The sequence below is a fragment of the Pelecanus crispus genome, chromosome 3 (assembly GCF_030463565.1).
Source record: "Pelecanus crispus isolate bPelCri1 chromosome 3, bPelCri1.pri, whole genome shotgun sequence".
NCBI lineage: Eukaryota > Metazoa > Chordata > Aves > Pelecaniformes > Pelecanidae > Pelecanus > Pelecanus crispus.
The window spans coordinates 25,341,006-25,365,901 of NC_134645.1; the positions used below are offsets into that span (position 1 = coordinate 25,341,006).

Below are 24,896 nucleotides of genomic sequence, written 5' to 3' on the forward strand. Positions count from 1 at the left end.
CCCGCCCCGGCCCCGCGGCCGGGCACGACGCGGCGGCGCCCGGCGGGTCCAGGGGCGGCGGGGGAGGGCGGCGGCGGGGCATACCGGCGAGCCCCGCCATCGCCCCGGGACTACAACACCCACAGTGCCCCGCGGCGCCGCCGCTTCCGGGCGGTGACGGGGCCTCCCCGGCGCCGCGCCCGGTGGATGGCGGTGGCGCGGAGCATGGGGCCGGAGCGGGTGTGTCCCGAGGAGCCGGGGCCGCCGGAGGCCCCCGACGGCGCGGCGGGCTGGAGCGGCGACGAGGAAGAGGAGGAGGAGGGACAGGAGGAGGAAGAGGAGGAGGAAGGCGGCGGCGGGTACTTGTACCAGCCGCTGAGCCAGGAGCCGGAGCAGGGCCCCGGCGAGGCGGGTCCCCCCGTCGCCCCGGCGGGCTGCGCCGAGCCGGGCCCCGGCCTGCAGGAGCGGCTGCAGGTACCGCCCAGCGCCTGCCGCCGGGCCGGGCCGGGCCGGGCCGGGCCGGGCTGGGGGGGACCCGGCGGCGGGGCGGCGCGGTCCCACGGGCGGGGGGAACGGGCCCGACCCCCGCTGCCCGCTTTTCTCTGCAGATGCTGAGGCTGCACCTGCCCGACCCGCCGGCGGACAGCGAGGAGGAGGAGGAGGAGGAGGAGGAGGCGGCGGCGGCGGCGGGCGCCGCGGCTCAGAGCAGCCGCAGCTCCATCCCCATGGATGCAGGTAACAGCGACTCCGGCTGGGCCCTCCCGGCCGCCCCGGGCGGGGCTTGGCCGCGGCCTCATGCCCTCTCTGTTCCCAGAGCATGTGGAGCTGGTGAAGAGGACGATGGCCAGCGTGAAGCTTCCCACCCTGGGCATCCCCGCCTGGGCCAGCCAGATCTCGGAGGACCAGTGGAAGGACGTGGTGCAGCGCACGCTGCAGGCCCGCCAGAGCCTCGGTGGCCCCAGGCCCGAGTGGAAGTGAGGGCCGAGCTGCGGCGCGGGGGCTGCTGACCCCAGCCCTCCCTCTGCCACGCAGGTGAGGCAGGCGCCCGCTGCCCCGGAGCCGGGTGGTGACGGGACTTGCCGGCATCGACCTTCCAGTTTCTCCCGCGGATATCGTCCGACTTTCCTTCGTGCTCCTCTTTCCTGGTTCTGGCTGGCGCGTGAGTCGCTGTGGTGTCTTTGTGTTGGCTTCCTCTGCCTCCGAGGAGCCCAACCAGTTTCCATACCTGTGTGCATGTGGAGGGAGGGGTCTCGGCCGGCTTTGCCCAGATTCCCTTGGGACAAACGCTGGATTTATCCCCCTGCTGTCAGTGCTGGAGAAGTCCCTCTCCCCACTAGGGCCCTTCCTCCCAGGACAGGGGTTGCGTGCTGGAATATCAGAGGTGGAGTCCAGTGTGTCTTTCCAAGAGATTGTTTTTATTTAGTTCTGTACATACAGGGACATCTGTACAAAATCCAACACTTTCATACTATGTAATGCTCTACTGAAAATAAAGTACACCATATGTACATATGAACTGTAAGCAGCTTAATACTTGTGTCCAGGGGGTGAATGCAGTAGTTAGTTTTGCTTGTTCCCTCGGGAGGAGGGAGCCAGGTGAAGTGGAAGAGGCAGCTCCAGTTCTGTCCATTTGGCTGACGTGGGGAAAGGCGTAGGCAGAAATGAGCAGCACTAATGCTAGAAACCAAGTGTTGAGCAAGGGGCAGCTGTAGCGTGGCAGACGCGGGTCTGCATACGAGCGGTACGTGTGGCAGAGGGGGTGAACGCACTCCCCCCTTTCTCACATGGTCCCCTTCTTAGATGTCCAGGACACTGGAATGAATAGGCAGCAAACTAATGGCAATGTGAAGGTACTAAGCATAAGTTCCCTGACCCAGAACAAGACACACAAAGCTATGAGAACATCGAAGCCGTACAGCACGTAGTCATGATGCGTTACAGTCCTGCCCCTGCACGTGGCACAACCCCGGCAGCACTCCTCCGGCCACGCTCGGGGCCTGCCGGCAGAGACAGACCATCTGCAGGACAGCGGCAGCCTCTGCGCACCAGACCTCTCTGTTCCTTCCGCAGGCGGAACAGCCCGCAGCAGGGAAAGGCAGCCACTGCCTAGCAGCAAGCAGGCTCGAGCAAGGGCACACATGCTGTAGCACTCTAAAAAATGAGGTGGTGGCTTACAACGCAACGCTAAGCGGATGAGTTGGAAAGCCTGTACTGCAACGGGGAGAAACACCCTCCCCAGCCCGAGCCCTGCTGCGGGTGGTGCTGGGCAGTCCTCCGCTGTGCCCCGAGATGCCTGCCACTCCTGTGCACCATCCGGCATCACCCAGGGCACATCTACATGCCGTGCCAGGCGTGAGGTAATTGATTGGCAGCTGACCATGAGCTCAGACTAATGTTTAAAATAAGCAATAACCTCCCTGAGGTGTTTCATTAAGTCTCCTGATGAACTGGCCCACTGCATGAAGCGGAGGGGAGGTGGGGTCCTGCGTGGCTGTGGGTGATCTCGCACATAATCACGCTTGCCAGCTGCTCCTAAGAGATGGTGGCATGCCTAATGAGGGCCAAACTGAAAGAGAGCTAAACAGGGAAGAGGGACAGGATACACAGGGAAAAAACAGCTTAGTTTGGGCTGGAGGAAAGGTGTGCTGCACACCAGCAATAAGATTCGAGGGGATGAACCTCCAACCTGGGAATGGTTTACTGGTGAGGGCAAGCAGATACACCAGGACCTTCTGCAACATCCCGTGATGCTGCAAAGCAGTGTCAGACTAGCGCTGACCCCGTGAGCTCCCTGCACTATTGCAAACCCACTTAAGCTTATGTGTCAAGAAAGCAATCGCAGCAGGTAAGAAGCAAGGAAGACTCCCTTTTCTACCACAAGCCAGCCTCTCCGAGGTGGCACCTTGGCCAGGCACTGAATCTGCACCACAAAAGGTAGGGGAGAAAGCTGGATCACAGTAACACCCAAGTGCTGCGCAACCCCCTGGGCTATCAGCAAGTGCGCTCTAAATGCTAAATTAGCACAACAAGTCCCTGATGCACCGTATGATAACTAACAAGGGCCTCGGGCCACAGCAGGTGCCAAAGTAACAGGGCGAGGCGAACTTTGCTCAGAGCACCCACGGATGCAATTCAGCAGTAGCACCTAGCCATTGATCATAAAGAGGAGACAACTGAACACTCAGAAACTCAGGCTGGCCCCATAATGTGTATCCATTGCTTCCACTAGTTTGCAGAAATGACTTTAGCAGCACAAGCTTCCTAGAAATCCTGGCCACTGCAGAGCTAAGGATGGGATACAGCGACAAAGGGAGAGCTGCAGGAGTATTTTAATTGAGCAGGTAGAGGAAGAAAGCAGAAGTCAGTGGCTGACACCTGCTACAAAGCGGGAAGTTAATTCTGGGCCCACAATTAACCCAAGACACCAGGATGGAGACAAGTCAGCACGGACCAACACAAACAGCTGAAGGAATTCACTTTCCCACAAGAGAGCTTCTAAGGATGCTCTAAAGGGAGGGCTGCAATAGTATGTAGTGCTTGCACCCAGCTTTACTGGGGGTGGCGAAGCACTGAACCCCCACTCCACCGACAGGGGAACAGAACAAGGGGCTTGAAGCAAAAGAAAGGTAGAAGCAAACATCTCCTCTGCTGTACGCGAGACCCTCCAGCTGCAGAGCTGCACCCCAAGGCAGGGCGGAGAGGCAGCAGAGCCCCCACAAACTCTGCCATGCTCTCCTGCCCTGAGCTCAGCCTGACCTCTGACCGCCGCAGGGCTTGGCCGCACAGGCGGCACGGGGGCAGGCATGGCAGAGATGGGCACTTGGGGCTTGTAGCAGCATGCTGAGCCACGTGCGGTAGTGTCTGGCCAACACAGAGCCTGTGTCGCAGGGCAGCAAGGCTCTGGCTCCCAGGCAGAGTAAGAACCAGGCGGCAGCTGGAAATGAAGCGACTCCTGCCTGGGCTGACACAATTGCAGGTCAGGCAGGCTCCCTTCACGCACGCACGCCCAAGGTGGAAAAGCAGGAGGACATGACAGTGGTGAGATACAAGTTATAACGTAAAACCAGGTCTACCCTGGGGGGATGCAGATGGAGTGGAGGACAGGCACAGCTCACCATGTTCATTCCTTATTTATACATGAGAACCGAGTGCATTTCCGTGACCCCTGGGGGAAAGGGATGGGGCAGAGCTTCCCGGGCCAGCTCCTGAGCCCGTCAGAGAGCCTCCTGGCTTGAGGTGAGAAACTCTTCTGCTCTCTTGTGGGCCTCCAGGGCTTTTATAGTGTAGACGTCCTGAGGAAGCTCAGATTTCCGGCGCAGCAGAACTTTCTCCTTCTTAATGTCTTTCAGCATCTACAGACAAACCAAAGAAGTCAGGGATCAGTGGCAAACCCCTTCAACCCTCCAGCCTCCCCATTCTCTGACTCCAACTGCTCTAGGATATGCTGGGTGACAGCGCAGCATGCTGCGGAACGGGCTCAGAGCCAAACACAGACCAAAAGGACACAAAAAAGTCCCACTTGCACTTTTTCCAGAGTGGGAAGGTTAGATAAACTCCACTCTTCAGACTACAGGTTGATTTCTAAAGATCAGGGATGAGAGCAGGGGCATTTACCCTCAGAACACTTGGAAAGAGCCAGTTCTGGCTGCTGGACCCTGGACTGACTGTGCTGATGTCCTGGCTGGTCTGAGAGTAATTGTGGAAGGACCCTAGTCACCTACGTACCTGCACAGCCTCCGTCTCCACCGTTTTCTTCAGTAGCTGTATATCCTCCGCAGTTGGGGTCTCCGTTTCCATACAGCAGACAGGAGGCAATGGCGGAGGTGCGTAATACATGGGGTACTGCAGACACAGACAGCTGGAGAGTCAGCACATCATCCAACAAAAAGCTTTCTCCCCCCACATCCTAACACAGCATGGCACACTTCTTCCAGCCACCCTCTCTGGCACCCGCAAAGGTAGCAGTAAGTACCTTTAGTAGGTAGACAAGAAAGGAGCATCTTCTCATACCAATTCCTACCTGTGCCCTCTGAGCCACAGCACACTGCATGAGTAGCCACAGCTGAGAGAGGAGTCCATAGACACATACATGCTCTCTATAACACATTATTTAGAGGTCAGTGCTACAGAGGGCCAGGCTGGTAAAACAGTACCAGCATCTCCAAGCGACTGGGGTTTAGGAGGGACAGACCACCGCTGCAGCTGTGTGCACAGGACTGATCAGGTGCTAGAGCCTGCTCTCGTGAGCTGAGGAAGCAGGTCAAGACCCCCAGCACATTCTTGTCTCATTCATCCTAGGTCCTGCTGTTACGAACCTGGGGGTTCAGCCGGGCCAGCTCCTCTATTTTCTGCCACATTTCTTCTCGTTCCTTCATCCTGAACCTTCCCCTGCAGAGAGAGAGAGTGCGCAAGCGTGAACTCCTGGGAAAAGAGCAGCTTTCGCTCACAGGAAGATAAAAGCAAGAGACAGCAGAAAAGCGCAGGTGAGGGGAAGAGCTGCTCTGTCCTTCAGAGAACCCTAATTCTATCTACAGGTGAGATGTGGCAAGAAGAGGGGACACACTACAGCTAGCAGGGGGTAGGCAGGCACACTCCTCGCTCACCTCAGAGCACAGAGTGGCAGCAATGGGCTGCACAGGTACTTTTTCCCTGGCTTTGTGCTGCAGAAGTGGACCAGAGCAACAGGTTTCTGGAGTTTGGATGTCAAACACATTTTCCTGGTGCCCCACAGATGCAGAGGGACAAACTGCCATTTCCAATAGAGCTGGGGCTCAGCTGCCTACAGTTCCCTCTCTCTCTGGCCACAACACCCTGGAGAGATGCCTAAACACCCAGGCACAGCTCTTGAACTTGGCACAGATTTTGGCACAGACCTTAAGTAACCGTTTGGCCAAGCCACCTGTAAATCCCAGGGCAGTGAACGTTCCCTGCAAACAGAGGTGAGCATCCACCACTTCTTGTTATTCCCTTCTACATTTTAAACACCTGCACTAAAATGTCTGCTTTATTTCTGATTTTAACTATCTGGCTTTCATCCCAGCTACTGATCTCTCTAGTGCCCTATCTATCCATGCTAAGAAAGTTCTTATACCCTGTAGTCACCTCACACTCTTGAAATATATGTAAGGAAGGAGGCTAAAAATGAGAATGAAGCTGCCAAGCATTCACACAGCAGACTACTCCATCAGAGAACACAGGGTCAAAAAAACCCCAGCAAACCTGAACCCCAAATGAATAACCCACACCTCATTTTCTGACAGAGCTCTGGACAGCTCCGCAGGGGACTGTGACCAAGAGTTAGCACCGATCTTCCCTAGTTCTTTCCTGACTCATCCCCAATTTCTCCAGAATCCTTTTTAATGTCTGGTGAACAGAAACGTATGTATTACTCCAATCTTGCCACTGGAAATGTAAGTCAGTATGTCTGTCCACAAAGGCCCTCACATCATGAAGGCCACTGCCCCTCCAAAGCAATGTCTGCTTTGCTGGTATCGTGTCTACCGCCTTGCCATGTAAGGGTGTAACAAAGCTCATTTTGTTTGGCCAGACTACGTCACATTACTGGTCTGGTACAGTGAGCCAAGGGCGCTCATTCAGCTCCATACATCTCTAGCACCAATTCTTTCCTTTCAGATCACCAAAGCAGTTTGAATAGCATCGGGGAAGCCCTCCATTCTTCATCACACTTCAAGATCCACTAGTTTACCCATCATGTGCTCAGCTGATATTGCAAAAGACCACCTTGCAAAAAGAATACCTGGTCTGACTAAGAGCAGCACTTCTAAAAATCTGAAAGCTTTACACCTGTGATCACTCTTTTCAGCCAAACAAGTATTTCCAAAGAATGAAACAAAGTTTCATCTTTATTTTGATGCCACATTGACTTAGCTGTAGTATTACAGCTGTCCAACATCCCTCTATAGGGGAAACTTCCCCCCGGTCTCATCGATCAGCCTGGCTTTACCTCCTACACTAGGACATTTCCACTGCAGTTTATCTGAAAGTATCACTCATCCACGTGGGTCTTTGGAGAATCCTACCTTTCTAAACACCAATGCCTCACAGGACAGCGCTGAGTCTATGGGAGCAGCACCCCCAGCCCTGCTTTCTAGGTCATGCGCACCTCATCAGCTGCCTTCATTCCTGACCCCATTACTAGCAGTATGAGAAAGCCACTGGCAGGACACTTGGAAAAGAGCAGCTATATTGGGAGGTATCTTCTTCTTCCCGCTGCTGTGGCCTACGCTGAAGGAGGCACGGTAGCCGCTACTGGAGAGATGTCAGGTGTCAGGGTGGCCCCAGGGCATGCTGGCACCACACTTCTTGAAAGGCCGTTTTCAAGGTCCTCGCACTTTTACACAAGGGCGCATTCAGAACTAGACACTATCTATCTGCCCCAACCTCCCCACTGTTTTCTGAAGGGTCCTGATAATTCAAACAGCTTCAAGATGTCTGGGGAGATCAGTAAGGTGCGGTCAGTACATCTGCACTGAACAGCAGAGCCTCCCCACATGTCCCGGGGAGAGTCTGTCCCTCCATGACCAGCCGGGGCTGCAGCTGCACAGCCAGCAGTGCAGTGGCGACTGGCCTGAGCTGGCACGTCACTTGTAGGCACAGAAACTAATTAAAAACATGACTAAGCCTTTTCTGAGCAGGCGGCTCAACGTCTGGTTGCAGCCTAATTGTGTACCTACAAGCTCTCTCCTTTTCACTGTTTCACATTTACTGGCTGTGTTCACATGTGCAGTCCTTCCCACACGTGCTGTTTTCTAGTTCATAGCGCATAGGTCTCTAGTGGCTCATTCAGAAAACACTTCATAGGTCTGTCTTCCTCTTTCTGTCTACGCTAAAGAAGCCTCAGCATTTCAAACTCGTCAGTCTCGCCAAATAAGGCCAAAGTCCTGTGGAAAAAACAAGGCATCGCACAGTTAAAGGTCAATCCTGCGTTACAGTGATCCAGCCAGCATTCCCACAGGCAGCCGCTGGCATGCTGCTTTACTCTGGAGGCACTTGACATCACAGCCTCACAGGTTTTTACTAGAAAAAAAAAAGTACTATTTCTACCCAGTTTAAGTCTCTGTGTTTGAAAAAAAAACGGCAATTGACTGCAATGCCACATTACTGTCCACCGACAGCCATGGCCTGCAGTCAGCTCTGCCAGGGAGGCAGCAGAAATGAGCTGCGGATGCAGCATGTCTTCTCCACTGGAAGGGAGGCAAGAGGACCTGCTGCTCACCAGAACAGGTCGCAGCACTCTGCGGAAAGAAGAACTGCTAGGGGAAGTGCAGGAACGGCACCCCAAACTCCAAGGCAGACTCTTCAGCTATGAAACGGTCTCATTCCACCGGGGAGACGCCACTAAACAACACTTTCTCCTGCCTGTGAAACATATTTTTTCTAACCCCGTTCATTCCAGTAATGACCTATTCTACTACACTCCAGAACGTGCAGCCACAGTGTTAAGTGCACATGGATTTGCTTATATTTCTTGGATATTTTAAGGACGTAGAGGGAAAAGATGACATTTTCACAATGGACTTAAGCAAAGAACTCAGGCATACTGCTCTAGTAAACCCAGATTTCTAATCCATCTTCCCAAGTACATGCTCTTTTCCCCCACCATTGTCCTACATCCTGTCCAGTCCCAGGCCCCTTGCCGAACAAATCTCAATCTCCTCACTTCTCCTCCTCTAATTTGTTCCCTTTACCTATCCCATTCCTACTATCTGTTGACTTTAAGAATAACACTACCACCCCCCACAACCCAACTCTTCACTGCACCTCTGCCCGAAGTCTCTACCTCCTTTCTACCTCCTTGCCCAGACAAGCTGCTCTTCCCCCCCCCGCCTGCTGTCCTACCCCATTCCCTTCTGCCACCAATTTCCCTTTCTGGTTGTTTCCCAGCCTGTCCCTACAGACCTTTCACAACACTCTCTCCCAGCTCTAGCATCCCTTCAGAGGGGGACCCTTTCACACTTCTCCAGCCATGAACAGCTGCTAATGCTGTGCTAGTGACAGCAGAGTTGAGCCTTCTTGTTTTCGCCCAGAAAGGCCTCCTTAGCCGGGTCCCTGTAGCAGGGAAATGCCACTTAGCTGAGGAATTGTATCACGCTCACCGTAGGTAAACGCATCTCAGATTCAGCTGCTAAAAGACATTTTTTAATTCCTGCCCACCAAGCTTTCAATTGACATTTTACCAAATTGGGTTATCTAGGACAGCAAAAGGTATATCCTTGACAAAAACCCAACACAAGGTTTTCTGAAGCATAATTAGGCAGAGAGGCACTAGAGAGAAAAATTCATCTCAACATGAGCAGAAAACAGTGCAGCTCTACCCATTCATTTCTTGGACAGTTCTGAGCTGCTTTGTTGACCTTTTCTAGAACAATCCTCCATCAGCCACACAGAAATGCTGGGAACAGTCACCCTCAGCAGGTCAGCATGGGTAGAAGCTAAACGGGTAGAAAAAGCTCCTGCTGGAAACACCAGGTAGATCTCATAGTAAATGTGCTGTCACTGTGACTTAAAATATATGTGCAGACTTTTGTGGGCTTCACAAATGCCCTAGAATGGGGCGGGGGGGGGGCAGGGGAATCTTGCTTGCTCCCAATTTAGATGTTAACAAAACCTTAATTTCTCCATATGCAGGTTACCCATCTCCAAGCTCTGATTCATATCTCAACTTTGTTATTTATTACTATTTCACAAAACAACTGAATGTACCCCAGAGCTCCCTCCTGCCAGCAAGGGCTAGCCCCGCTCTCCTCACTGCCACCCTTGTGGCAGCCCTGGCTCATCCAGGAATGAGAAGCACTATTTTATGTCACTAGTCAGCAGAAAACAGACCGGGGGGGGGGGGGGGAGTTTCTTTCTAGCTTACTGAACTGACTCAGCTCACCAAGGCAAGTCATACAAGCACCAAAACCAGCACAAGGAAGCAGAAAAAGTGGAGTTTTTTTTCTCTCTACAGCATCATGGCACAGGTACTTGCTGAACTCAGATTTTATCCCCACCATTTGCTCTTTGAAATTCCAGGTATTATTCCATCTTTATTACTGGAAAACTGAAAGCATCCTGTGGCATGAAAAATGCATTATGCCCACTGCAGCAGAGCTCTTCAGAAAAGTCTTTCTAAAGCAGCAGGATACCACTGGCGTCACTTCGACATATACAAACTGGTAAATATTTCCAAGGCAGAGTATAAGCGTCTCTGCAAAGCTGAGTATCCTCTACATTGCAATTTATTTCCTCGTGACCCAGCAAACTCTGTCATTCTTTTCCAAGCTACCTGCTTCAGCAGAACTGAAAGGATTTTTATCAGGGCACACATTTTACCTCTTCTCATCCCTACACATAGTTATTGCTGGGGAATCCTACTTTTTGACAAAATGATTTACACCACCTTTCCGTTTCCCCTCTGCCTACTGACGTCTACCATCTGTTACTGTACCCCAAGGAGATTCCAGGATGAGCTCAAGTTACTTGGCAAGAACCTCTTACTCACTTCTGCTTCTCTGCCTTGTATTGCTGCGTGCAGTCATCAAAAAGCTTTTGGTTCATCTCCATGAACAGCTTCAGTGCATTATAGATCAGCCCATGGATTGTCCTGCAAAGAAATAAGGAAAGGAGAACAAGTCATGGTGGTATCCTCCAGGTTCTCAGCCCTGAGTTAGCACCAGCAGCACAGACAAGAGCTAACAACAGCAGCAACACATATACTACAGCAATGTGACAAAAGATTTTCACACAGTCCCAGCTCAGCATGGAAAAACCTCCTCCACAAACACAGCAGAGACTATCACACAGGGAGATAGAGATGGAGGAGAAAGAGAAGACCACTGGGACAGGTCTGTGGTCAGACTGATGAGTGCAAAAATATGCATTCACACATTTATTTCTTGTAGTTAGAAATGGGAAAGAAAGGATGCTAAGGACCTGCTCAGGGCTGTTCTCAAGGGGGCTTTACCTAATCTAGCTTTAGTGCCTCCCACAGTTCACCTCACATATACACAATGACTTTTTTGGGTTGCCCTGTATTCAGTCATGAGCTTTGTCACTGAGCTGCCCAAAACACAGACATCCAGCAGCCCTATAGAGATGGGAACCAGCACAAAGAATGCCACAGAAGAAAAGCTGACTTCGTGTCAGCAATTTATGGATAGGTTGCACTGTGTGTGAGCTCTCTCTGGGACAAGGACTCTCCCGGGGAATAAAAACAAGTATTGAAGCTGTCTCTGAAATACCTGACCCAGAGGCAAAAGATGAGAGACTCAGTAGATTGAGCTCTGTGCCTCACCAGCTCTACAGATGGAATAAGGAAGAGAGCTACAGCCCTACTGGACTTACGCAGGCTGTCTGACAAAGTGTTGGAGTAGATAAGCTATGGGAAGGAAGCTATGGGAATCTGAGGTACTCAACCTGCCCTGAGAAGATGTGGCTAGCGCTAAAACAAAGACAAGGAGAAATAAGAGGAAAACACCTTCAGGACTACTGCCATACCACTTGGAAGGGGACAGGAAGAAAAGACAGAAATAGCAGAATCATGAATCCTGACTGGTTCAAGAAGGAAACAGAACTGGTGAAGGGTTTCAGACAAGAACATAAAGTCAGGAGGGCCAGTAACACTGAGCGAGAGTGTGTCTGTGCACATCTGTCTGCATGCCGTGCATATGTGCACACACATCATACATGTGTGGGCATGCATGTATGTGCCCATCTGCACATGCATGTGCCTGTTGGTGCACACATGTCTGTGCCTGGGTGTCTGTGTGTGTTCATGTCTGTGCGTCTGTGTCTACCCCAATCTTTAGAGCACTTTTGACTGACGGCTCAAGTTTGTGCTTCCTGATACAATGAGGAGAAGGAAGCAGTCAAACAGCAGACCAGTGGGGAGCTCTCTGCAAACAAGCTCCACCTCGCAACCCTGTCTGCTACCACAGTATACTCCTAAGCCCCAGACTCGCCCAACCTCCCTAGAATTAATTATTTTGCCTTTTTCCACCCCCTAGAATAGGGGAAGATTACTTTTTTTTGTCATCTTGTGGTTTTTGCTGGAAGATTTTAGGAACTCAGCTGTGGGCTAAGTATTTTTAGCTAATTCATTAAAAGGAAGTGAGTTTTACAACTTGAATTAACCAGGTAAGGAAACAACTGAAGAAGGAGTCAGAAGAAAGGAAGTTGATGGGAGAACCATAAAACAGACTGATATCGAGGAATCAGACACAGAGGGCAATAATTTGACATGGGACATCTGCCTGTTAGTTCTGCTTTCTCTGTTCTTCCTGTACTCAAGGAGTCAGGCACCGCATCAGCCAAGGTCTCTGGTTATGGAGACCACACGGGTGATCAGTAGTTAACAACCAGCCAGAAGTCGGCTGGAAAACCTACTGCACACCTCCAAGAGACCGGCAGCATTAATGATATGCAGGTATCAAACTCTGGGTAGACTCAATGGCCCCAAGGCGGGTCACTGCAGGTGCCTGACCCCTTGCAGAAGCAGGCTACTGTCATCTCCTGTGGTACTTTTCCATGCTGATACTACTAACAACCCCTCTGGCTCAGCACCTGGTGTCACCGAGCGCCATGCGTCATTGCACTGTAGCAGCATGCCCAGGATCGCCTGTAGGTCAAGCAATCCTGCATGCACAGCAAGTGCCAGGGCATGCGAAAAGACCTACTTGTTCCAGTGACTCTTGGAGTTCTTGTAGAGCGCTGGAAACATGATCGGGAGAATTTTGGCTGCATTATCGCTGATCAGGCTCATGATATATTCGTTGTTCCAATAGTACAGCGCTCGCTCTGCCACCTGCAGTGGGAGAGAAAGCCATCCTTGGAAAGGCTCCTTCCAGTAACACCTGTGGTGCACAGGGAAACTGTGCAGTGCTGAGACCAGAGCTTGCCACCACCCAGCCGAGGAGCAAATGCTTCCCCACAGCGCGGGCAGCAGGGCTGACTTTTGCCAACTTCTACAAGGCCATTCACCCCTGCTGCCCAGCCTTCTTTCCCTTAGCCTCTGCCAGACACTTCTCACTTTCCTGGGGAAATCCTCACGTTCTTGACTAGGCAAGCCTACCATCGATTTACTGATGACTCCAACACCCTTTACACAACACTCGAGGACACTAATGTCATCCACTCCCAGCTCAGACTAGCTCTAAGCCTCCTTCATTTTCTCAGACTGTCCTCTGTAAAGCTCCATTCCTCCCTGGCCTTCCCTACAACAGAGTCTCTCTGGGAATTTGGAGCATGCTTCAGTCACCAGACCCACAATTCATCCCCCTGATTTAGTAAGGGTGAAAATATGGAAAATCTTGGGGCAGCCATCCTGCTCTACCAAGACAAACAAGTCTAACAAGTTTCCACATACTGATAGATTCAACCACAATTCTTCATATTTAACCACAAATCTGGGCAATGCAGATCACCAGGCTAATTTCTGCATTTAGTGCTACCTTGAGAATGGCTTAAAAACCTAGGAAGAGAGACATCCAGTCTTATTTTATATTTCAGATGATGGAGAACTCACTATATCCCCTTAATGTATTGTTCCACATGAATAAACGAAGTGAAACTCACCTCGTGTTCACTTACCTAGCTTTAGTTTTCAGCTATTAGATCTTGTTAAGCCTTTGTCTGCTAGATTAACACACAATCCACTCAGGGAAAACTCTCCCCCACCAAGGTGCTCAGACTTACCAAGAAGTCAATTCCTGTTTTTGCTCTCAGGCAGGCTGCAGAGACAGAGACTGACTGTACAGCCCGACTGTACGGGACACCTTTGGGGTTAATTTTCTTAGGCTGTAAAGTGTTTGCACCTTCTCCAGGTTGTTCTGTCTTGTTTCTCAAAGAGTTGGCAGCAGATGAGGGCTGTTAGCAAGTACAGCATGCCTCTCCTGCAGCCTTTACCCTACTTTATTCAAGCTCCTTAGTTCCCTATAGTAAGCTCCTTCCATACCCAAAGGTCAAGTTAGTCCTTTGGTTCCCATCACCACCCTAGTAATCCATATTCATGTGGTTTCCATCAGGCTCCCCCAGTCCTTTCCAGGTAACAGTGACCTTTTACATACACACATGACCTAGACTGACCTCATTTTTGGCTTGTAAACACATGACTTTGTACCTCTCTGTACCAAAAGACAGACTGAAGCCAGCTTGCCTCACTGTGCAGTCACGCTCACTCTAGGGGAGGGCTATGTCACTGTTTTAACACCCCACCCATACCTGGGTCAGCCACTTGTTTCACCAGCAAGCTATGTTCTTCCTGGGGACTCTTCATGGCAACCTAAACCAGAGAGCCAAGAACACCTTCTAGGAGCTACTAGTAGGTCCTACCATCCTGGATATTTTAAACCTTAAGACTACCTACCACAGCCTGGTACTACAGCCAGCTTCCCTTCAGTGGGAACAAGGAAGAAGCAGACTCTAGCACTTTTTCAGTATACCTCACTCTTTACCACCTACACCATAATAATACCTTCTCACCCAAAAAGTACCTTCTCTGCACACTGTCTCTTCGGTTGGCCTCCCTCCAGACCCAGCCAGCTTGGTTTTACTGCAACAGAGTGACACTGGATGGATCTCCTCTGTGCTTGCTAGCCAAAACAAGAGGTGGCAGAGCCCCTCTGCTCCAGCTCCAGCCTGCTGCAATACATAGTGCTGAACAGAACAGTGCAGCAGGAGGGGCTCCACTGATCTGCTTTGTTTTCTCTTTGGGTGAGCTTGCTCTGTGGTTGTGGTGAGGATTCTCACCGCCTCCCACCACATGTCACCCCAGTACTCACCCTGGTCACACCTCCATGTGCCACTAATCCACGAAGACAAACCCAAAAGCTGTGGTGTCACCCTCACATGCCAAGTGGATTACAAGCCAGTGCCCTATCCCCTCCCTGACCTGCAACCCACCTGGAAGTGTGGGCTGGAGACACACTTGGCCAACTGCCTGAACAAGGGCTCCATAACTTTCACAAACTCAGATGGCTCAATCACGTCCAGGATCTCCTCCAGCTCATTTAAAAACATCACCTCCTTGGGACTGTGTGTTTTCGGCCAGAACTTCAGCAAGCCCACAATCACCTGAGTGGGGAGGGTACAGAGACAGTGTTAGAGGCTGAAAGTTAACACCAGCTGTGAAATACATTTTTAAGGGTCTGGTCACAACAGAATAGGGGAGGAAGTAACAGAATAGACTTTCTCAGAAAGTCAGGGTGGATTACCAGGGAAGAAAGACGAGAAAAGCCCAAACTCTGCCACGTTACACACAAGACAGCAGCACTGCCAAGGCTGCTATGATACTGTACTACAAGCGCAAAGCTTAGAACCACTTTTTTCCCCAAACACAGTTTACACGGAAGGCTCCAGCCAGAGTGGGCAGCGGCTGGCAGATGGTGCAGAGCAACCATGGAAGATCAACTAATAAAATTGGAAATGCTATGGAGAAGGTCACTGAGGAATCATTATTCAATACATCACAGAGCTTGAACACTGGGGAGCACCCAATAAATAATGCAATGTACGGGTTTGGGACAAGGAAAAGGAGTACCATTTCACACAAAAATAACTGGATTAGAGAGCTCATTCTTGCAAGACTTTGTGGAGACTTAAAGTCCAAACAGACTCTGGAAGGGAGTAGACAAGTTTATGGAGGTTACACCTAATGGTGATAATTAAATATGACAATGCAGATGCAACTTCTGGCTGAGTAAACTATTGTTGACAAGATACTGGAAGAATCTAGGGGATTCTAGAATACTAGGGGAAGGGCTATATCCCACTTGACTTTATTTATTTATTTGTAATAATGCTTCCTTCCCTACCCATCTGCTTCTAGACACGGTCAAAGGCAGGATCCAAGATCCTGCAGACCTTCACTCTGTAGGAGCCATTGGTATGGCATTTATAGAAATGCTAACTCTGTGGACACTAGATTCACACACAACTGGTGGTAGGAGTTGTTCTTTCAAACTCTGTATTCTAGCAACCTGATCCTGAAGCCAGCACTCGAGAGGAAGTTCACAGCAGCGGAAGGACGGTAGTGGGCAGTGCAACAGCAAGATTACAGACATCTGAGCATTATGTTTCCACCAACTCAAGGCTTGAGAAGCCAACAGTTTGGTATCCTCAGTGTTTGTCATTACTCAGGTCTGCCATTCGGGCAAGAGTTAGCTTCAGTGACTCAGACGTAATTTCTCCTACAGCTAAGGCGGTGCGAGGTGTGTTGAATCTGTCTTTGCTATTACTGAGTACATCTGAGGCCTTGCCCACCTGGCAGTCATTCAGACTGCTGTTAATGCAAGAGCTACCATGTCAAGCCTTGCTGAGCAAGCTTCTGGGAGGCCCACTCTAAGCGAGTGTGGACCTAGTGAGTGATCTGGCCTCCTTCCAGCACCAGTGGCAACATCTCCTAGTGCATTCAGAGCCTTGCTGATGCACAAGCCCTGTAATTCTTCAAGACTTCAATAACCCCAGTCACCTCAGGAGTCTATTCAAAACCTTCACAAGCAGGATGCTTCAACAGGACACAACCTATGGCAATACGGCCTTGGTATGTCTGGTTGAGACTCAACGCAACACCCATTGAAGGTAGTGAAATTGGGTTATCCCACTGCTCTCCACAAGCACAAACCAGACCCAGGTCTCTAATCCAGGGGCCACTAGCCCATTACCCAGTAAGCAGTGACAAGCTCTGGAGCTTTACTATTTGAATAAGCTGCAAAATGAATCCTGGAAATATTGACAGATTTCTATTTCCCTCTTCTCCCTCACCCTACAGTAAGTGCTTTGGCAGGAGGCTATTGGGCTGGATGTCAGCCACAGGAAGTACTCTGCATGATTAGGAAGCTACTTTATGCAGTTTGTTTCAGAGCAGGCTTTTGGGAACACAGGAAATGGAGGATCCACATTTAAAGGAAAAGCTGGGAGGTCTGCTTCAGCACTGCTGGTGTCAGAGCTGAAGAGCCAGAAAGCTGACAACAGCTGACCAGCTTCCACCGAGCACAGTCAGGCTCACCACGAACGCACACATTTCAGCCAGAGAACAGAACGACCTCAGCTAGCGTTACTCATTAAAATGCTCACACTTTCTGGTGCTCCCTGCTACAGTGACACAAGCACGCGTTCTTTGGCCATCTGCTGTTTTGAGGCTGTGAAGCTCAGCTCTGTAGAAGACATTTCCTGGCCTGCAGTGGGTGGGGAAACACTCGTCTCCTGCTTGCACCCTCTGCCAAGCTGGTATATAGCCTAGTTAACACTGCAGGTCTGCACAGCCAGTAACTGGAATACGTGAGGTCCCCATCTACACTGGTCACACATTTTAGAACCTGCTGTTTCCCAGCGTCCTGAAGGCAAATGCATCTACCATGTGACTTAACACTTAAAACTATGGATGTAGCAAATTGATGCTAGAGCAGAAAGGAGAATACCTTCATCAAGGAACAGTGGCTTGCCTAAGTAGACCTTTGTGTCCCAGGTCCCTAACCTCATCCACGCAGTTTTTCAGCCAGCTCCAGCAGTCTGGAGCAAACTCTTACTATTTCAGGGCCCCCAATGAGCTCACGCTGGTTCCATCAGATATCAGATGGCCATGTGTTTTGTCTCTGCAGTATTTGTCACTAGCTGAAAGCTCTGCCCTGAAAGGACAGCTTGATATAGTGTTCCTTCTGCTACACCAAGATCTAAAGCACAACAGAAGACTATAGCCCACCTTCCTGAAGCTTTCAGGAGAGAATGCTAAAGGCTTGCACATGAGCAGCACAGCCCCTTCTGCCCACAGGGTACCAGGCAAACCCAGTAAACAATCCAGTTGACTCCAGCCTCTTTAGCCTTTTTTCACCCTTGCTGTACTCTGAGGAAGCTGTGAAACTTTTGGGGACTTGACTGACACACAGAGGTTAAGCAAGGTTACTCACTGGCTCTGTCAAGCTGCTGTCTTTCTCCAAGAACTGTACAACACAGTACGCCAACTGTAGGAAAAAAACAAGGCAAGATTAGAGCTTCCTCAAGTGTACCTGAGATTAAAGTGCCACCACCACCCTAGGCTGGAAGACACATTATGCCCTCCACAGTGTGCGTGATGAGCACAGTTGCAGCTCCAAATGAATCCAGTTCTTCTGATTGCCATCAGGCTCAGGTGAAGGCTCTAAGATCAAGCAGGCAGGGCTTGAGCTCAGGACATTTGTGCAGCATAACAGATAAAACTTGAGCCACCTAAAGCAGTCCACAGCCAATACATTCAAATGCAAGCACAGCTGAACACATGGGAAGGAACACACCTGACTATCACAAAGCCCTGCCCCATAAAAACAAGGCTGGGAGAACAGACATCACTGCGCAGTACCCATACTTTTCCACTTCCTAGCCTGAGTCCTGATCTTCTCTACTTTTCTAGTATGTATTCTAAATTGCAAGAAATTGATCTCTATACCAGCCTAGCAGCCCAGCACACTGATTTCTCCACATATCTCAGCGGTGACTAACAGCTGACACACCACACGCACAGGCTGATGACTGCAGCTCGGAATTTTACCTTTTGTTTCAGCAGGGCCCCAATATTTCACAAACTTCCAGCACAGAAAGGCAAAGCAGGCCACAGTGTTAAGTCAGAAGGAAATGGCAAGATAACCTCCAATCAGCCAGTGGCAAAAAGCACACAGGTACACATACGGGCTCAGGAACCGCAAGGCTGGGACAAACCGCCACAATAAGGGACTAGCGCAGAGCCCAAAATGTCTCACAGCAAGAACTTTGTACAACACAGTAATGCAGCCCAGTGAACAGCTATAAGCAAGCCTGAACAATGGCTTTTGCAAGAATCACATTCTGCCCTGGGAACTTGAAGCAATTCTCACCTGTGGGTGGTAGACACTGAGTGACTTCACCTTGTGCAGTGGTAACAAGACTCTGATGAGGAACATCTTGTGCTCTTCCTTCAGAGGCAAAGCAAACCCATTGATTATGCTGAAAAGAAGCAAGAGCCTCATTAACATCTTTACCCAGCAGAAATACAGTCTCTCTCACATCAAAAGAATCACTGGCTTGCCCTAGCTCTCATTAGTCACTTGAGCAAGCCCCCACCAGAAGCGTGGTTGCAAGCCTGCATATCATGCTCAGCAAAAATGTTTCCTCAGCAGGCACGGCAGGGAAATGATGGGGCCTGGGCTCTGCTCTGTCCTCCGTCAGGCTGAGCCCATACACACTTAAGCAGAACCTCTGGCAAAGGCCAGCACAGAGGCTGCCAAGTCCTCAAGGCTTGTACTTTACAGAACAGGATGATGCTGGCATAAGAGAGGGCTGTTAACAGAAGGGCAGCTGAAGCCACGGAGAAGGCTGCCCACGGCTAAGGCTTCTCAGGGCTGTGAGAAACTCTTCTCTTTTACTGCCTGCTGACGCAAGACAGCAAGTGTGGCTGGACTCTAAACTCAAAAGAACAGGAGACAAATCCGGGGAGAAGGCTACCACTGCATTTATCAGCAGGCTGGAGAGTACTTTCACTGTGTGCTTTGTCAGACAGAGATCCTCTGGAAGAGGTGGCTCCTGCAAGAACTGCTGAAGGAAGGCACTGCCACCTCATGCAGCACACTGGGCTGGGAGGTCTCACTCACTATGGGTCCTCTGGGACTTCCAAAAGTGCCCTTACCTTCCCAGGATCTCCAGCAGCTCTGCAATCCCATTGTGGTGTTCTGTTTCATAGATGAACCTAAAGAGAAGAGAAGAATGAGAGATCATTACCAAATGCTGGATACAGTTTGATAAGCAAAAGGAAGGAAAAACACTGGAGGCAGGGAGTCTCCTAGCAAATAACAGAATTCGAAGATGACAGGACAAGGTGTAAGAGAGAGAAGCAAATAAATTCATGGCCCCCAGATCCGCTAAAGCTCACAGGTCCCAGCATTTGCTATGTGTGCTGAAGACAGCCCTATCACATCCTCACTGCTCTTAAGCACGGGTGAATGCTATCCCTACCAAAGTAGTGTGACATAACTGAGTCACTTAGCTAATCACAGTCTGGATCAGAGAGAATCACAGCCTAGTGCCCCAAATTTATCTCACTGGATTGTCCCAGTCACTCACTAGGCCAGTGGCACTGAGGAATATCTGACCTGTAAAATATATTGTTGATCTGTCGCCTCACGTATGCTCGCAGACCCAGGAACTTCCCGTAGATCCTGTGCAGAATAGTCTTTAGGAAGTCTCGTTCTCTGGGGTCTTCACTGTCAAAGAGATCCAGCAGCTGTGGGGAGAGAAATTCAGTCAGTGTCTGCACACCACCTGTCTGGACAAAGCTACCAGCAACACTGGGCACTGCTCCTGCTCAGCAAAAGTGGCTCTTTCAGTTGAGTGATGCCTTCAGCACCCTGAGCACAGTGGCTGCTTCCCTGAAACATGCAGCCTCCTAGTCACAAGCTGGAACCACCAGCACTTCTTTCATCTTCAGAAGCACAGTGGTGGCCTGCACACTCTACAAAGTTGCATGTCCCCGGATTTCCCCTGCAAGGCCCCCAGTGCTCCTCTCCACCTGTACAATGAGTGATGAGTTCCAGGGACCACAGCTCGCACACACACTCCTGCCCTGGACAGATGATTCTGGCTGCTCATTCAAGACTAGACCAAGGGAAAAAGAAAACCCACATCTTCAAGCACCTGCTGACAAAGCTGGACTGTTGGCATAAACACTTTGACCAAAATCTGCTGCATGTCCTTCATAAAGGGGTGCACAGTGGCAGGGGCAACGATTACTTACAGATAGTACAAACTTCTGGTCAATGTATTTCTTGGCTACGTTTGGTTGAAAGTCAGGCGATTCCAGGAACCGGAGGAAGAATTCATACACCAGCTATGGGGGGGAGAAGGAGAGATCACTTAGAAATGCCCGCCATCCTCTCACCAGTGTTTACTTCAGATTTTAAATCTTTTCCTTCTCCTTAAGGATTTGGGGAAAGGCTGGGAAGCCTGAACGAGAGCACAGAAAACACAGGAACCTGTGTTTCCCCACCCAGTGGGATCAACTCAGCTGCCCTTGCTCTGATGAGCAGGGGGCTGGTGGCACTTAACTGCCCAAGGCTGCATAAGATCTTATCACCTCAGGTCCCACCACAGACAACAGCCATCTACTCAGATGAAGACACTATGCCTGGGAAACTCTTCTCCCACCTTCAGCCCGTATCTCTACAGAGAACAGAAACCTCCAGAGGAAATGGCAAAGGCTCAGGCTTCATTGGAACCCCTTGAGACACACCAAGGAAGAACAGAAAAGCAGAGAAATGAAACAAACCCCAGGAAAACATGTGTCCTCTGCATCCTGTGGCCTTACTCCAGATTGGCTTGGCCCCACTAAGCCATGCGAGCCACGTGCTGTGTCCCACTTGGACAGCAAAGGGCAGCTTGCTTTAACATGACTGTCAGTGCTGAAACAGCAACTTCTGGTCCTGCTGTCCTTCTAGAGGGACGAGTCCATTCCAGGGCTGACCCTGCCTAGCACTTCTGAGGGGCCACTAGGCCAACCAAAAGCATTGAATCCCAAAGGTCTGACTCTGGAGTTGAAGGAGCTATGGGGCCGCCCATCCACAGGTAGGGCCCAGCTGCCAAGGACAGCAGCACAGAAAAAAACTGAGGTGATGACCAAAAAACTCAGCACGCACTTGCCACAAATCCATGCTGGCTGCTGCTGACTTAACTCTGAGAAACAAATGCGTCCTAGCATTCATAGCACTCTGGTGCTGAGAACACGCCATTTCTATCAATGCTCACATCCCTATGTCAACTGCAGCACTAAGAAGTGATTAACCACTGCTGCAGAACTGCACCTCATTTCCTCTCTGTATTTTCTGCTTCATTCTGCAGTGCCTGGCTCTTGTTCTGCCTTTGTCTGCTTGACAACACGCCCCTGTGCAAGTGCCCGGGGAGACCCCCAAAAGCTTACCTCCTGACTTCCACTGCTGAGCTCTGCTAAACCATGCTCACTGTTGCTTTCATAAGCCTTTTCACCTAGTTTGCCTTAAAGTCTGTTTCCCAGGGCACACAGCCTAATGAAAAGATCCTTGGCTCCCTTCACCTCTTCCTCCCCTCCAGTTCCCTATCTTTTCTGGTCAAACGTTTGCTCCCAGTTAACAACTGAATTACACCCAGCATGCAGTAGACATGTTAGCAGGTGCCAGCACAGGCTTTGCTGTGGCACCAAGCAGTCCTCTTCCTCCATGTGCGTCCCAGGGAGCCGGGCAAGGAGAGGAGCACTGAAGCAGACAGGGGTGCTGTCTCCAATGCTATTGAAGCCCACAGGATGAGGGGTCTCAAGCCTTCGGGACGGACATTAACACTGCTGGCAGTTGGTTCTTACATAGACAATACGGCACAACTCCCTCACTCCCAGTAAAGTGTTCACTCCCAGCCTACCTCAGGGCCACGTGGGACTACAGCCATCTGCAGGTGAATGTTGCACACAGTCATCAGCCTGTTTCCAGGACACCCCTGCTGCCTGCATTGCCTGCAAGCCACCTCTGACCCATGGGTGGCAGACCTGGCCTCTCATCATCACACATCACATCCCCACATCAGCAACCCTCGCAGGCTGGGGAAGCAGCCAGCAGCAGGGCTGGCAGGCTCCAGCACTACATGGACTCTCAAATTCCTGGAGATAAATTCACCAGATCTATATCCCCCGCTCCTCCTCACCTGAAGGTGTGGCCAGGCAGCCTCTAATGTAGGCTCATCTTCCTCAGGGTCAAACTCCGCACCTGTGGGATTGGATGATGGTGGGAGCGTCCGGAAGAGGTTCACTGAAAACTGAGGTGAGTGAAAAGGTGTATGAATAACATACCTGCACCTCATGATGGTCCTCCCCATAGCAAATCCTCCACTGCAGAGCAACACATTGTGATTTGCCGTAGCTGTGCCCACAAACAGATCCCTCCCTAGGGGCTGTAGGGTTACAGTCTGCACATGAACTCCACATTCCACCTCTCCCAACACCAGGCACTGTCACCACCACCGCCCCCTTCTCTTTCTGAGGGTGGGCAGGTAATAAGGAAAGGGTAGGACTAGGGTCACACTCCTCTCTGACAAATCCCTATCCCCTCCTCCCCCTGACACTTACTGAACAGCCCCTATTTCTTTGGCACACAAGCATGTGCTGGCCCCATGTCCTACCATGATAACAGCTTCAGGATAGATGGCCTCAGTGACAACATCACGGTTGTGTGTGATGTATTCCACCATCTCGTTGAGACCTGCTCGCTTCACCTCTTTGAACTTCAGGTCACTGAGGGGGTCAGAGATGAAGTCAAAAAGCACGCAGCACTGCCGCAGCTTCTGGATGAAAAGCTCTTCTCGTTCGTGTGGTGGAGCATCTGTCAGAGAAAGCAGGGACATCTGTCCTTGGAGACAGGCAGAACATCTTCCTGGTCTGCCCAGGTATCAGTGTGGTTTGCTCCCTGTCCTGCATTCCCCTTCCCCCATCACAGTCCCCCTTGAGCTGGTGGGGGAAGCAGGAGAGGCAGTGTTATCCCTGCTGTGAAGATGGGACAGTGGAGGCAAAGGGATTGCAAGGCCTCTGGAGCAACTATCTCATAAGGCAATTTCAAACACGATAGCAGTTTCTGATCTGATAAGCCTTCATCCCTTCCCAGTACAAGGTACACTGGAAAAGGAACTCATTTAACTAGCTCCCATCACAGACCAGTGAGACCCATGCCCTGCACCCCACAGTCACAAAGGGAGCTGGGCAGAGCACGCTGTAGGCTAATCCTCCTCTCAGAGAGCAGCCCAGAAGAGAGGGGCCAAGGTGGCAGAGGCCCTATATTAACAGCATTCTCTTTTTGATATGTTGCCACTGGAAACTATGCACTGCTATGGCAAATCAGGCAAACCTATCTCTTGCTTGCAGAATGGCTGCTGAGCTGCAAGGCAGTTGCCCTTCCTAAAAGGGCTGCCTGTTTCTGTGAGCAATGTCAGCAACGGGTCTGGCTGAGTGACTGCTGAAAATGCTTTCTCCTTGTCCGCACTTAAGTCATGTTTAATTGCACCATTATGTAGACTAACTGCTAATGCTGGGTAATTGCTCTAACGTGGCCAAGTTCTATAGCACTACCATAATTTGCAATAGAAACACAAGAAGGAGGAGGAGGCCTGGTCCTCTTCCAGCTTCTTTACCTTTAAGGGCTGGGAGCTTTTGCAGTTCCCGGTTTTTGCTCAGATTGAAGCGAGAAGAGCTGTGCCGGCGCTCCTTCTTCACAATCTGGGGTCCCCCTGAGTACTTAATCTTGTTCAGCTGGGTTGGTGGGGGAGTGCTGTTACTAGGCCGCTTATTTGAAGTTGTCTGCTGCTGCTGCTGCTGCGGCTGCTGCTGAGGCTGCTGGGCCTGATGAGGGAGAAGAGAGTAAAACAACTGGTAAGCTTTTACCTACAAGCCTCACAAGCAATCAGATACCATCAGCATCTTCTTGGATTGAAGAAACGGGGCGCGTTTTTCACTGTTGCACTTGCAATTCAGTACATCTCACCCACTCCTACAAGGCTCTAGACCCGTTGGTTGCATTTGCAGCATATCTGCAAAATGAACATCAGTTTTACTCGTATCTGCAAAGTACCAAAAAGACACCAGAGCCTCTTGGCACATATGGAAAGCAAAGCCATGTCTTGCAACAAGTTACAGGAGTTTGTTGACACAAAAAAGCAGAAATAAGAACTTTCCGTGGTCCAAACAGAAATCTCAGTGTGCTGCTGCCTCCAATTACAGTGCTCTGTACAACACAGAGCAAACAAGTTTTGAAAACCAGCAAGTTGCTTCCTTATCCTTGTGCAGGGAACCACCTAGGAAAAAGCAAAGCAGCGTGTAGTACAGAGCAGACATGACGGCCCTGGAAAGGCAATGGTGAAGACCACTGAAATCATTGCTGCATCCATAGACCAGGAGATGCTACTCTACGAAC

General features: G+C 50.7%; 2 protein-coding genes across 8 annotated transcripts in view; one reads left to right on the plus strand and one right to left on the minus strand.

Annotated features, from left to right (window-relative positions):
* The first annotated feature begins 186 nt into the window (after nt 1-186).
* On the plus strand, nt 187-1,320 carry MEA1 (male-enhanced antigen 1). Its single transcript, XM_075708570.1, has 3 exons — nt 187-453; nt 588-714; nt 794-1,320. Exons 1-3 carry the CDS (start codon nt 187-189, stop codon nt 955-957), a joined length of 558 nt encoding a protein of 185 aa, XP_075564685.1. The 3' UTR covers nt 958-1,320.
* A 53-nt stretch (nt 1,321-1,373) lies between these two features.
* PPP2R5D (protein phosphatase 2 regulatory subunit B'delta) overlaps nt 1,374-24,896 on the minus strand; it is a 30,778-nt gene continuing 7,255 nt past the window's right edge. Inside the window, exons 3-16 of one of the 7 annotated variants that reach the window (XM_075708569.1) lie at nt 24,118-24,310; nt 23,116-23,315; nt 22,642-22,752; nt 20,714-20,806; nt 20,073-20,203; nt 19,610-19,669; nt 18,822-18,930; nt 17,883-17,936; nt 14,881-15,051; nt 12,657-12,784; nt 10,484-10,585; nt 5,295-5,367; nt 4,705-4,821; nt 1,374-4,331 (exon numbers count right to left, since the gene is read on the minus strand). In XM_075708569.1, the coding sequence (XP_075564684.1) occupies nt 4,194-4,331; nt 4,705-4,821; nt 5,295-5,367; nt 10,484-10,585; nt 12,657-12,784; nt 14,881-15,051; nt 17,883-17,936; nt 18,822-18,930; nt 19,610-19,669; nt 20,073-20,203; nt 20,714-20,806; nt 22,642-22,752; nt 23,116-23,315; nt 24,118-24,310 (1,680 nt within the window). In that variant the 3' untranslated portion in view covers nt 1,374-4,193. Of the gene's footprint in view, nt 4,332-4,704; nt 4,822-5,294; nt 5,368-10,483; nt 10,586-12,656; nt 12,785-14,880; nt 15,052-17,882; nt 17,937-18,821; nt 18,931-19,609; nt 19,670-20,072; nt 20,204-20,713; nt 20,807-22,641; nt 22,753-23,115; nt 23,316-24,117; nt 24,326-24,896 lie in introns of all 7 variants that reach the window. The other 6 variants (XM_075708568.1, XM_075708562.1, XM_075708564.1 and 3 more) reach the window with 6 other exon arrangements.